The 13,507-nt window shown below is 47.0% G+C and overlaps 1 protein-coding gene across 1 annotated transcript in view; it reads left to right on the top strand.

Moving 5' to 3' along the window:
• Positions 1–10,518, top strand: part of PALMD (palmdelphin) — a 127,345-nt gene extending 116,827 nt beyond the window's left edge. The window contains exon 8 of the mRNA XM_068242584.1: positions 9,844–10,518. Coding sequence (XP_068098685.1) covers positions 9,844–9,887 — 44 coding nt within the window. The 3' untranslated portion in view covers positions 9,888–10,518. The remainder of the gene's footprint in view (positions 1–9,843) is intronic.
• The last annotated feature ends 2,989 nt before the right edge of the window (positions 10,519–13,507 follow it).

The raw sequence follows: 13,507 nt of genomic DNA, 5'->3' as shown, positions 1-13,507 counted from the left end.
CTCTCTATTGGTCCTGTGTTCATAATAATCACTTGTTCCCCATTCCCTTCTTGCACCTCTGATACTGTAGTTGCCATTGGCAGGTTTTGGTGCGCCGTATCAACTGTTATGTATGGAGTGATTGGGGGGGCCCACAGCTCCTTAGCTACGCCACTGAGGAGAGGACAACTGAAGTGAGAAACATATGGAGGCTGGCATATTTATTTCCTTTCATACAATACCGGTTGCCTGGCATTCCTGCTGGTCTATTAGGATGCAGTAGTGTCTGAATAATGCCAAAAACAAGCATGAAGCTAATCTTTCAGATCTGACTATAATGTCAGAAACACCTGATCTGTTGCACGCTTGTTCAGGGTCTATGGCTTAAGGTACATACACACGTCAGATTTTCGCAAACGACCGGTCGTTTGGACGTCAAGTCGGGCGTGTGTACAGTCCATCTTTCAGCTGATAAGACTGGACTTGAGCAATCCGCTTGGCGGATCTGGCTCTGTCCCCAAGAACCAGATAAATAAGAAACAAGAATGCAAGCATCCGCCCGTCCGGGTGCACAGAAATATTAGTATTGTATTCTTACCAGTGGTGCTCAGCAGAGCTCGAATATTCGAGTAGCTCGAATATTCGAGCACTTTTTCAGCTATTCGAGCTCGAATACCGAGCTCGAATAGCTGCAGCTATTCGAATGGGCTATTCGAGTTAATTCGAATAGCCCATTCACTATTCGCGCTATTCGAGCAAACAGCGCTATTCGAGCTCGAATACCGAGCTCGAATAGCGTCATAGCCCAGATTGATGTCCTTAGAGCCAATCAGAGGGCTCCCAGGCCCTCTGACGGCAGCCAATCACAGAGGGGGACCCTGGCCAGCCCCTACCCTATAAATAGCGGCCGCCATTTTAGGTTTTTCCGTCCTTGCCTGACTTTGTACAGAGAGAGATCTGCTCCTTTGTGCTTTGGCTTAGCAAGAGCTTTATTGTGGTCAATCACCTAGCGTTTTTGCTCACATACACCTCCTATATACACCTATATTGTTGTTAGTTAGATAGACATTGTATTTTAGTTAGTAGCTTGTGTGTTACATAGAGACAGCCAGCTGCTGCAGGCAAGCTTACACAGCTTTAGGCCTCAGGGCCTTGCCTGTGTGGGCACAGCTGTCCTCCTGTCCTCTGTTAGTTTATTTCTCATCTATACCAGTGTTTCTGCTGTCCTTTACTACTGAGTGATTGTATTTTGTAGTATACTGTAACTGTACTAGGACACTCACTGTCACTGTTTGTTCGTTCATAGCGCCTGCGTGTGTGTGTACAGTACACACACTCTATTTCCTTCTGATTACTACTGATTATTGTAATTTCTAGTTGTACTTACTGTTACTACTTACTGTACTAGGGACACTAAGTCACTGTTCATAGGCTAGCTCCTGCGTGTGTGTGTGCGTGCACTGTCTGTAGTGTACTACACACACTCTATTTCCTTCTACTGAATCTGATTACTACTGATTATTGTATTTTCTAGTTAGTGTACTAGGGGACACACTCACTGTTCACTGTTCACACTTACTGATTACTGAATTATTGTATTTTGTATTAGTACTGTACTAGTAATCACTTAGCGATCTAATCACTTAGTGATTAGTGTCACCTCACCCACCAACCCACTCCATTAAAGTACCCCACTTTTTCACCCGCCCTTTTAAAAAACTTTTTTGTTTACGCCCAAAACATCAAAGATGTCTGGAAGTGGCAGCCAGCGCGGTTTGGGCAAGGGGAAGGGCAGAAAGGGAATCAGGAGGAGAGGGAGCAGCATTGTGGCAAGCCGCGGCTGCGCCACCATGCACAGTTCCGCAGCAGCAGCAGCTGCGTCAGTGGCTAACATTCCGCCTCTAGCCACTGGCCGTGGACGCCTTGGGCGCCGCCCAGCAGGAGCATCTGCAACTCACGCTGCAGAGACACAGCAGCAGCAGCAGCGTGTAGTACCTGCTCCTATTTTCCTCCAGCCGGGTCGGAAACGTCCCATTGAGGAAAAGGATGCAGACACTGTGGTGCAACTGATGACGGAGGATGAGCAGCCCGCCATCAGCTCTGCATCCGAGGCCTCCACCCTCACCACCACCACCACCCCTGTTCGCAGCAGCCGCCCAGCAGGGCCTGGGGAGGAGGCCAGTTCACCGTCAGTTGGCGATCTGTCATTCAGCAGTCTTTTGACCCCAGGCATCATGAGTAAATTGTCTGCTGTTGTTGGCGATTTTGAGGAGGAGATGTTGATGGGCACTTTGGGGGAGGAGGGATTGGACAGCAAGACTGTGGCGACAGTCAAGCAGCCCATCCATGCATCAGGAGAGGAATTTGGGGGGTCATCATCCCAGCAGGACATGTTTCAGGAGGGGGAGGATGATGATGACACGGTGACAGACAAAGACTGGGTGCCACCAGCTCCTGGGGATGTAGTTGTCAGCAGCTCTGAGGAGGAGGAGGAGGATGCGCTTGTGGGGCTTGCAAGGAGGCGCATCATTGCAAGCATTGGCAGCAGTAGGCAGGTCCCACAGCCTGCTGGTGTTTTAGGCTCAGCAGCAGCAGCAGCATCTGCCAGTACCACCACCAGCCGCACCCAAGCCCCCACCCCAACCACCACAGGGAGACAGGCAGCAGCGGCTCCAGGCCGTAGGGGGTTGTTCTTGTCACCAATATGGCGATTTTTCACAATGCCCACAGTGTACAGCAAGTACGCCACTTCCAACCACTGTCAGCGGAAGTTGAGCCGAGGTGCAGACCCCTTAAAGTTCAGCACCAGCTCGCTCATCAACCACCTTGCTGCTAAACATTTCCACCAGCATGAGGAGTTCCAGAGGCTGAAGGCATCTGGTGCTGGCAGTGGCACCACACCCATCACTGCACAGCCTTCAGCAGCAGCAGCAGCAACAGCAGCCACCCGCCCTCCTGCTCCTCCAGCAGCACCAGCAGGAGTGCGGAAACGCACTGCTCCTCCCCCCTCTGCAGCTCCTGCCGCCGACACTGAGGCCTGTTCTGGCAGCCAGTCCTCAGTGGCCTCTTCTGCTGTGTCCGCTGACTCCCGTGCTAGCAAAAGCCCACGCCAGAGCCTTTTGAGCGAGTCCTTCCAGGGGGTGGTTAGGGCTCTGCCTCCCAGCAGCCGTCGCGTGCGTCAGCTGAACGGCTTGCTGGCACGGGCCATGTGCTCCCAACTCCTGCCGTACACGCTCGTGCAGGAGGGGAGCGACATGCGTGTGCTGCTTGCTTGTGCAGCCCCAGACTGGCAGCTCCCAAGCAGACACTTCTTTGCCCACAAGGCCATTCCTGCACTGCACTGCTTTGTGATGGCCAACGTGGAGCGAGGGCTGGAGCACGCGGTTGGTGAAAGGGTCCACGTCACCATGGACTCCTGGAGCAGCCGCTTCGGGACAGGCCGCTACCTGTCCTTCACTGTCCACTGGGTCAGCTTGGTGGAAGGGGGTGAGGATGGGAGAGCAGCAGCGGGCACAGCAGCAGCAGCAACACAGTGGATGGTGCCACCCCGCAGGGTCAGGGGAACTGCAGCAGATTCCTCCGATCCTCTGCCATCCTCCGGCACACCTGGCCAAACCCCCCGCCTCAGCAGCAGCGTGAAGGCCCTCTGCTGCAGTTGGTCAGCCTTGGGAAGACCAAACTGACGGCAACCCATGTGTTGGCCAAACTCCAGGAGCAGGAGAGGATTTGGCTGACCCCCAGAGGCCTCAGAGTCGGAGAGGTGGTGGCCGACAATGGGGCCAATCTGGTTGCCGCAATTGACAGGGGAAACCTGACCCACATCCCCTGTCTTGCCCACGTGCTGAACCTGGTGGTGCAGAAGTTCTTGCGCACCTACCAGGGGATGGGCGAACTGCTGGAAACGGCAAGGAACGTTGTGCGTCACTTCCGGTGCTCGGCTGCAGCCTGTGCGAGCCTGGAAGACGTGCAAAAGGAGCTGGAGCTGCCACGCCATCGGCTGATCCTTGACGTTCCAACTTGCTGGAACTCCACCCTGGCGATGTTGGAGCGTCTGGTTGAACAGAAGCACGCTGTCAACCAGTACCTTGCCCTGGCCACTGTTTCCGCCGCTCAGAAAAGGGACAAGACCAGCAACATCCCGTCCATCGTCCCCGATGACGACTGGAGGCACATGCAGCAGGTGTGCTTAGTGCTGGCTCCCTTTCTGCAGGCCACTAACATGGAGAGCAGGGACCATGCTATGGTCTGCGAGTGGGTGCCCCTGGTTTGTCTGCTGAACAGGGCCCTCGATGCTTTGCTGGAACAGGGAGCGGCAGCCTTGGACCAGCAGGAGCGGCAAGCAGCTGCACAGTCCACCTCTGAGGGGGAGGAGGAGAAGGACTTGGTGGAGGTCCCTGACCTTGCTGCTGATGAGGGGGATCAGCACAGCGCAGCTGAGTTGGTGCGGGGGTGGAGAGAGGATGAGGTGGCAGAGGAGGAGGATGAGGACAGCACTGCCGTCGATGTGCCAGCACACGTGGCCCGCCTCTTCCCAATGGCAGCGCACATGCTGACGTGCCTGCGCAAGGACCCCAGGGTGATCCAGATGAAGCAGAGGGAGGACATCTGGATCAGCATGATGTTGGACCCACGCCTCAAGGGGAAGTTGAGCCAGTTCCTGCCGCCTGCAGGAGGAGACCCAGCGCAACAAATAAGGAGCTTGCAGCAGGCCCTTGTTGAGCGCTTTGAGGAAGCCTTCCTCCAGCCTTCCACCCCCACTGTCCAGCCAGCACAGAGGCAGCAGCAGGTGCCTGCATCCAGCAGCAAGCGCCCCACAGACCTGCTGTCTCTCAGCAATGAGCTCTACAGGACTGTAGAGGCTCCAGCAGCAGCGACTAGAGAGGAGGTGCATGCAGCAGCATCCTCCTCCGGTCACAGCCAGCGCCTGACCCGCATGGTGGCTGACTACATGGGGTCCTACAGCGGGCTTGACAGCGATGCCCCTGTTGATCCCATGGAGTATTGGGTCAAGCGCCTGGAGATCTGGAGCGAGCTGGCGCAGTACGCCCTGGAAATGCTGTCCTGCCCCCCTTCCAGCGTGCTGTCCGAGCGCTGCTTCAGTGCAGCTGGTGGCGTGGTCACCGAGAAACGCTCACGTCTGTCTCACAAGTCTGTGGACAGACTTACGTTTCTCAAGATGAACCAGGCATGGGTGGAAGGCGAGTTCCTGGCCCCTGTTGTCGGCGAGAGGGGGACATGAACTGGCTGCCGGAAGAACCATCGTTAATGTGCCTTACCACGCTTTACCACCTCTCCTGGCTCCTGCTCACTAAGCCAGCCTGGTTCACTTTGACTATTACGTCGCCTGCAGCCACACATTTTACATCTACAGTGGGCTGCTGTGTGTACTGCCCTTCTGCTGCCTGTCTGTCTGTGTTTCCCACTGCCAGGGTACACAGATTTTACCTTCTGCTGCCACTCTGCCACCAGCTATTACGTCAAAAAATAGCTATATCTGTGTAATTTGCTGTAAAAAAAAAAAAAAAAAAAAAGTAAACCATTAAAAAAAAACACCAATTTTTTATTTTTTTGAGGTGCCCGGGTTGAAAACTGTGTTGTCCCAGTTGTGTATTGGACACGATGTGGGCTGCACGACCGCTGTCTGGGACCTCCTGTTGTATTTATTTAAAGCCCTGGTATCAACGCTAGGTACCAGGGCTATTATGTCACGCTGCCTACCTACCTGCTGCCACACTCACACTACTCCTCCATTCCTCCTGCTGCTGCTGCTGCCTGTCTGTGTTTCCCACTGCCAAGGGTACACAGATTTTACCTTCTGCTGCCACTCTGCCACCAGCTATTACGTCAAACAATAGCTATATCTGTGTAATTTGCAGTAAAAAAAAAAAAAAAGTAAACCATTAAAAAAAAAAAAAAAGGTTTAATTTTTCTGAGGTGCCCGGGTTGAAAACTGTGTTGTCCCAGTTGTGTATTGGACACGATGTGGGCTGCACGACCGCTGTCTGGGACCTCCTGTTGTATTTATTTAAAGCCCTGGTATCAACGCTAGGTACCAGGGCTATTATGTCACGCTGCCTACCTACCTGCTGCCACACTCACACTACTCTTCCATTCCTCCTGCTGCTGCTGCTGCCTGTCTCTGTTTCCCACTGCCAGGGTACACAGATTTACCTTCTGCTGCCACTCTGCCACCAGCTATTACGTCAAACAATAGCTACTCTCATTACTCCTCCATTCCTCCTGCTGCTGCTGCTGTCTGTCTGTGTTTCCCACTGCCAGGGTACACAGAATTACCTTCTGCTGCCACTCTGCCACCAGCTATTACGTCCAACAATAGCTACTCTCATTACTCCTCCATTCCTCCTGCTGTTGCTGCTGTCTGTCTGTGTTTCCCACTGCCAGGGTACACAGAATTACCTTCTGCTGCGACTCTGCCACCAGCTATTACGTCCAACAATAGCTACTCTCATTACTCCTCCATTCCTCCTGCTGCTGCTGCTGTCTGTCTGTGTTTCCCACTGCCAGGGTACACAGATTTACCTTCTGCTGCCACTCAGCCACCAGCTATTACGTCCAACAATAGCTACTCTCATTACTCCTCCATTCCTCCTGCTGTTGCTGCTGTCTGTCTGTGTTTCCCACTGCCAGGGTACACAGAATTACCTTCTGCTGCCACTCTGCCACCAGCTATTACGTCCAACAATAGCTACTCTCATTACTCCTCCATTCCTCCTGCTGCTGCTGCTGTCTGTCTGTGTTTCCCACTGCCAGGGTACACAGAATTACCTTCTGCTGCCACTCTGCCACCAGCTATTACATCAAACAATAGCTACTCTCATTACTCCTCCATTCCTCCTGCTGCTGCTGCTGTCTGTCTGTGTTTCCCACTGCCAGGGTACACAGAATTACCTTCTGCTGCCACTCTGCCACCAGCTATTACGTCAAACAATAGCTATATCTGTGTCATTTGCTGTGAAAACAAAACAAAAAAACCATTAAAAAAAAAAAAAGGTTTAATTTTTCTGAGGTGCCCGGGTTGAAAACTGTGTTGTCCCAGTTGTGTATTGGACATGATGTGGGCTGCACGACCGCGGTCTGGGACCTCCTGTTGTGTTTATTTACAGCCCTGGTATCACCGCTAGGTACCAGGGCTATTATGTCACGCTGCCTGCCTCATTGACTGCCTGCTGCCACACACTCGTCCTCCTCCTCCTGCTGCTGAATTTACCTCCTGCTGTCTGTGTGTTTCCACTGCCAGGGAGCACATACAATGGCGCTTCCACCATGCGCCACCAGCTATTTGTTACGCTCAAAAATAGCTGCATTTCTTTAAAAAAACAAAAAAATATATATACTTTTTATTAATGCTTTGTGATATTATTTTTAGAGGTGTCCTGGTTGAAAACTGTGTTGTCCCAGTTGTGTATTGGACATGATGTGGGCTTCACGACCGCTGTCTGGAACCTCATGCTGTGTATTTACGGCCTGGTACCACCGCTAGGTACCACACAGCCTATTATGTCTCGCTGCCTGCCTCATTGACTGCCTGCTGCCACACAATCATCCTCCTCCTCCTGCTGCTGCTGCTGAATTTACCTTCTGCTGTCTGTGTGTTTCCACTGCCAGGGAGCACATACAATGGCGCTTCCACCATGCGCCACCAGCTATTTATTACGCTCAAAAATAGCTGCATTTCTTTTAAAAAAACTATATATAAAAGAGAAATAAGTGAAGAAGAAGAAGGAGAAGAAGAAGAAGATATAGAAAAAGAAGAAGACGAAATAGAAAAATAATAATAATAATAAGAAGAAGAAGGAGAAGGAGAAGGAGAAGGAGAAGGAGAAGGAGAAGGAGAAGGAGAAGAAGAAGAAGTTCTCTTCCCACCTTTTTTTTTTTTTTTAAAGGAACATCCCCACATAATCACTTGCTGTTACTTGGGAAAAAAGATGTTTCTTGCATCATTCACCCTCAAAACAAGTGTTGGAAGCTATTTAAGGCCAATTCGAATAATGAGCTTGAATACCGACTCGAATAGTGAGCTCGAAGTCCGAGGTCGAATCGAATAGTAAAAAATATTCGACTCGAATATTCGACCGAATTCGAATAATCTACTATTCGAATTCGACCAAACTCGAATAATAAAAAGGGGTATCCGAGCATCACTGATTCTTACTAACGCCATCAGATATTAGAAATGTATTGTTACTAAGAATACAATACTAATATTTTTGTGCACCCGGACGGTCGGATGCTTGCATTCTTGTTTCTTATTTATCTGGCTTTTGGGGACAATCTAGCCCAATAGATAATTATATACAATTAGGCCTGATAAAGGGTACTGTATACCCGAAATGAACATGTGTCGTTGGCATTAGTAAGAATACATTTCTAGTGGCATCAGAAAATTAAGTATTCTTAACTTCGTCAAGCCAGCTGATTGATCTTGCTAGTTTCCCGGATATGTTTGATGAGCTTTAGGGACCATTCACATTACAAACGCGGACGGCCACGCATGCGGAACACAACGCATGCGAACGCACGCCATTCACGTTTGTATGCGTTGCGTGGCTGATCCCATCACTGAAAAGTTAATGAGACAGCCGCGCGTTTTTGCAAAAATTACGTGCAGCATGCGTTCCCGGACCGCACTGGTCCGGAACGCATGCAGTGTGAACATCAGACAGTGCACTCTATGCACTGTCTGATGTGGTGCGTGTCTGCCTCCTGCACGCGTTTCCAAAACGTGGCTGGAAATGTGCGCAGTGTGAACGGGCCATAAATGCTATCTTTCGGATAAGAGTTTTTATGAAAAATTCACCTTTTGTATTTTTGAATAAAGTTGTATCGATTTTTTGCAAGACATTAATGTGCCATGATGTCATTTTTGATATTTCTGTCCTTATAACAATCAGCTAGTGTAGTACAGTGACCCAGGCCCTAATGGTATCTGATGGTTGGTGGCATGACTGGGCCAGCCAATCACTGCTTCCACAGCATTAAATGGGAGGGGTGTGGCCATGCATACCTCTTACATTGTCAGATGGGAGGAACTGGAAACATGACCATTTTATTTTACCAGAAATAAAGCTCTGTTTTTTGGGCAATCATTTTTACTTTGTACAGTTACTTAAAGAGAATCTGTATTGTTAAAATCACACAAAAGTAAACATACCAGTGCGTTAGGGGACATCTCCTATTACCCTCTGTCACAATTTCGCCGCTCCCCGCCGCATTAAAAGTGGTTAAAAACAGTTTTAAAAAGTTTGTTTATAAACAAACAAAATGGCCACCAAAACAGGAAGTAGGTTGATGTACAGTATGTCCACACATAGAAAATACATCCATACACAAGCAGGCTGTATACAGCCTTCCTTTTGAATCTCAAGAGATCATTTGTGTGTTTCTTTCCCCCTGCATCTCTCATGCACTGAAGTTTCAGGCTGCTCTTTTCTTCCTGCAAACAGCTTTGCCCTTGTCTGTAATTCCTCACTATGTGAAAGCCCAGCCAGCTTAGAGGACGATTTATCCAGCTTGTAAAAGATAAGAGAGAAGAGAGAAGCTGCTCTAATCTAAATAACACACAGGCAGTGTGCATAGAGGGGCCTGGATGGGGGATTTCATAGCAGAACCACAACACTGAAGAACTTGGCAGCCTTCCAGACACAGGCTGACAAGTCTGACAAGAGAGAGATAAGTTGATTTATTACAGAGACTGTGATAGTACAAAGTGCTGCAGTAAGCCAGAACAGATTAGAATAGCTTTTGGAACTTGTAGGATGATAAAAAACAGGATGCAATTTTTGTTACGGAGTCTCTTTAAATCAATGACCATGGCCCTGACTTTATTCTCCTCTCTATCCACAGCATTGAGGATCAGAATGGCCAAGCTGGGGAAAAAAGTGATATAAGACTCAGAGCTACATATAGAGATTTCTCAGCATACGGATGAGGAATCTCAGAAGGGATGTAGTCTTGTTTCACTTGGACTTTCTGCCAATTCCTGCCATAGACAATCCACTGCTGGCCCCACAATCGCTGGAGACCTGCAGGTGTCCAACAACAGCTGCTTCCTGTCTAGTGCTATGCAAGTTCATGTGTTTTTATATAGGAATATATTTTTTCTTTTCTTTTGAATACAGATGGTGATTCATTATGTACCTAGCAACATGTGTACTGTCAATACCATTTATAATTGCATTTATTGTGTAGTTATGTCAACACAAAGCAGATTTGGGCAAGATCAGTCTTGAATTCCAGTGTATTTCCAAGCTTGATCTTCCATCATGAAACAATGCTGGCGAATGCATACAACAATTACAGAATAATGACAGCAATCAGTGTGAGTTATGTAATTGCCGGTGAGCTTTGCTTTTCCAGGGTCTGTTCCTTGTCGGAGAAGCTGCTGCCATGTCTGTGGTGATGGGTTCATCTGCTATGTGGACGATGCTGTCTTACTGAAGTGATTTGTTGTATTACAGCTGACTGTATATATGAACATTAAAGATTACTGCGCTCCATAAAAGCCAGGCACTCGGATAAGCCTCAGGTGTATTTATCTGGCCATACACAGATCTGAAAATCACCATGTGCAGACCAGGTTTTCTATCTAGTCTGTCCAAACATTGGATCAGTTTCAATTATGTTCCTTTAGCACTTCTTTTTCCACTCGACACGTTTGTGGTGTGGACCGTCGGGAGCGAAACATGATCGCAACAATCGCGCAGCTCTACGATTGCGATCAGCAAAACATCAAAATGTGCTAATGGAAAATGTGCACCGTGATTGTAAATCAGAGTGCACTAGCGATCGTCAAAATGCCGGAATGCTGCTAGTGGAAAAGGGCCCTTAAGGTGGCCACACAAACCATAATAAAATTATCCAATTCTACTGCAATTCAATAAAAACAAGTGGTTCCCCCCCCCCCAAAAAAAAAATAAAAAAATCAAAAAATGTTTTTTCATTCGTTCGAGAATTTATTTTTTTATTATTATTGTTATTCAGTAATAAGAGTTTGGGAGTGGTGGACTCTTTCTGATAAATTTTTATGAAAATTGAATGGTGTAGAGTAGATTGTCAATTACTTGATATACAGACCCAAGCAGTTTTCAATCATTTGTTTCTAAATTGAGGAAAAATTTAACATGTGGCACATTGGTCAGATTTCTGAAATGTTTCAGTCAGGAAAATGGATTGCAATTTTTGAATTGAAAAAGATATTTTAAAAATTGTATGGTGTGTGTGGCCTTCAGGCTACATTCACACTGGTGCAGTGTCAGACAATATAATTGCATTTCAAACGCAATGTATAGTAAAGAAAAACCGCTCTACCTCTGATACCTGTGCAAGGTGCTGGAAGCCAAACGGCAACTCAGGAACACAGTGAAGATGAAGTCCGCACACCCGCAGGTAAAGTCCAAGGGTTTTTATTTGAATCCAACTCACAAATACAGTAAAAGGTTTAGGCTATGAGGAAGGATATGTGTTTCAAACGCAATGTAATTATATTGGATTGGTACATTAGCAGTGCAGTGCGACAAATTCACTGACATAACACAATGCATGCAGTGCTAGTAATGATCGTAATCAGCTAATTACGATTATGTAAAATTTCATGTACTTTTCACAATTAAGACAATACATAATTACAATTTAAATATTCAATTTATTTCGTATAGTCCAGTGATCTGTAAACTTGGCTCTCCAGCTGTTAAGGAATTACAAGTCCCACAATGCATTGCAGGAGTCTCACAGCCACAGTCATGATTCATAAAGGCAAATGCATTGTGGGACTTGTAGATCCCTAACAGCTGGAGAGCCAAGTTTGCAGATCACTGGTATAGTCCATTCATCATTTTGCACAATTTCTTGCCAACTTTAGTAGTTTATAGCAAAGTACATGCTATCACCACCAAAATGAATATGAATGTTAAAGGAAACATCCAAGCAAAAAATAAAATAAAAATCTACTTACCTTGGGCTTCCTCCAGCCCCTGGCAGCCGCCCTGTGCCCTCGCCGCTGGTCACGTGATCCCACCGACGCCTGCGCAGTACAGACCTGATGATGATGGCGGGACCACGTGACTCGCGCCGTGGAGCGCACAAGAAGCCGGCCCGGAACCTGACCTGGCAAGGTTGGCTTCTGCAGAGGAGGAGACTGGGAGCCACTGGAGCTGCGGCGAGGGCACAGGATGGCTGCCAGGGGCTGGAGGAAGCCCCAGGTAAGTGGATTTTGATTTTATTTTTTGCTTGGACCTGAAGAATAGCTTAAAAACTTAACATTTTAGAATGTCTTTTTAAACGGTTGTCGAACTTTAAGGTCTTTTTAACAAATTATATAAATTCTGAAAAATTTGTTTAAAAATGTCCTTTGCATTTTTAAAAATCAATTCTTTTTGAATTTTTTTTTTGTCTTGTTCCCTCTATTCTCCTTAATTAGTTCCATGACAACTTTGGTGATGATGTCATGTATGGAGGCTTTACTGTCAACCACTCAAAATTACACAACAATGATGCAAAATTATGGTTTCTGATTACATTTACAAACTAAATTATTTTTGCTCAAATTTCACATTATAATTTTGCATTGTAGCTGCAAATGAGGATGCAAAATTACAATTATGCAAAATTTGTGCTCATCACTATGTAGTGCAGAACTGCAATAAGGCCCATATGCAATTACCTTTTGCTCCCGAGTTATCTCCTATGAGATCGTTTTCAAATTTTCTTTAAAAGGTTTTTGCTTGCTGAGAGTTTAAAGAGGAGCTGTCAGCCATACGATCTATAAGTAAAAAAAAAAACCACGCACGCTATATATGTATATACATACATATACATACATACAAATACTTGCTCTACTTACATAGCATATGTACTGTCCACAGTTTGATTTTAGTGATTTATCTATAGTAAAAAAGGAAAAAATCCTTATGATTTTCCATTTTAACTGTGTCTATCTTGAAGCCAATCCTGATGTAATTTCCTCCCTTACTTTCCTCTGTCTGATTGAGTATGCATTGCCTGCCCTCCTCCCAGTCCCAGGCACTCCCACTCAGCTCTGCAATAGAAAGTCCAATGTCTCAGCATGAGAAATATTGGCCAATTAGAGAGGAACAGAGGTGTGGCAGGGGAAAACAACCCAGCATGCCCTGCAACTTCCTTTGTGTGGCAATGTACCAAATAAGAGTCAGGTAAATTAGGAAATGGTCATTTATCAACAAGAAAAGTAATGGTGATTTTTAACTTTTGGATTGCCTGGTTAGCACCCTTATTACTTGTTTACCACATAAAAATAAAGCATTGATGTTGTATTTTATGTCTGACAGTTACAATTTAAAAAAGGCATTTTATGACAAGAGTCCAGATGACATTCTCTTTTTCTCCTAGGTGATATTTTCACACCTTGTCATAATATTCCTTTTAAAGGGAACCAGAGATGAACGATTCACACAAAATAAACATATCAGTTGATAGGCTAGCTTGTAAAGAGTAAATGCTCTACTTGATAATTTCGCCACTCTGGTGTGCCTTT

The sequence above is a fragment of the Hyperolius riggenbachi genome, chromosome 6 (assembly GCF_040937935.1).
Source record: "Hyperolius riggenbachi isolate aHypRig1 chromosome 6, aHypRig1.pri, whole genome shotgun sequence".
In the NCBI taxonomy this organism is placed as follows: Eukaryota; Metazoa; Chordata; class Amphibia; order Anura; family Hyperoliidae; genus Hyperolius; species Hyperolius riggenbachi.
Note: the sequence above shows the minus strand (reverse complement) of the source record. Positions and strands in the feature narration are given on the sequence as shown.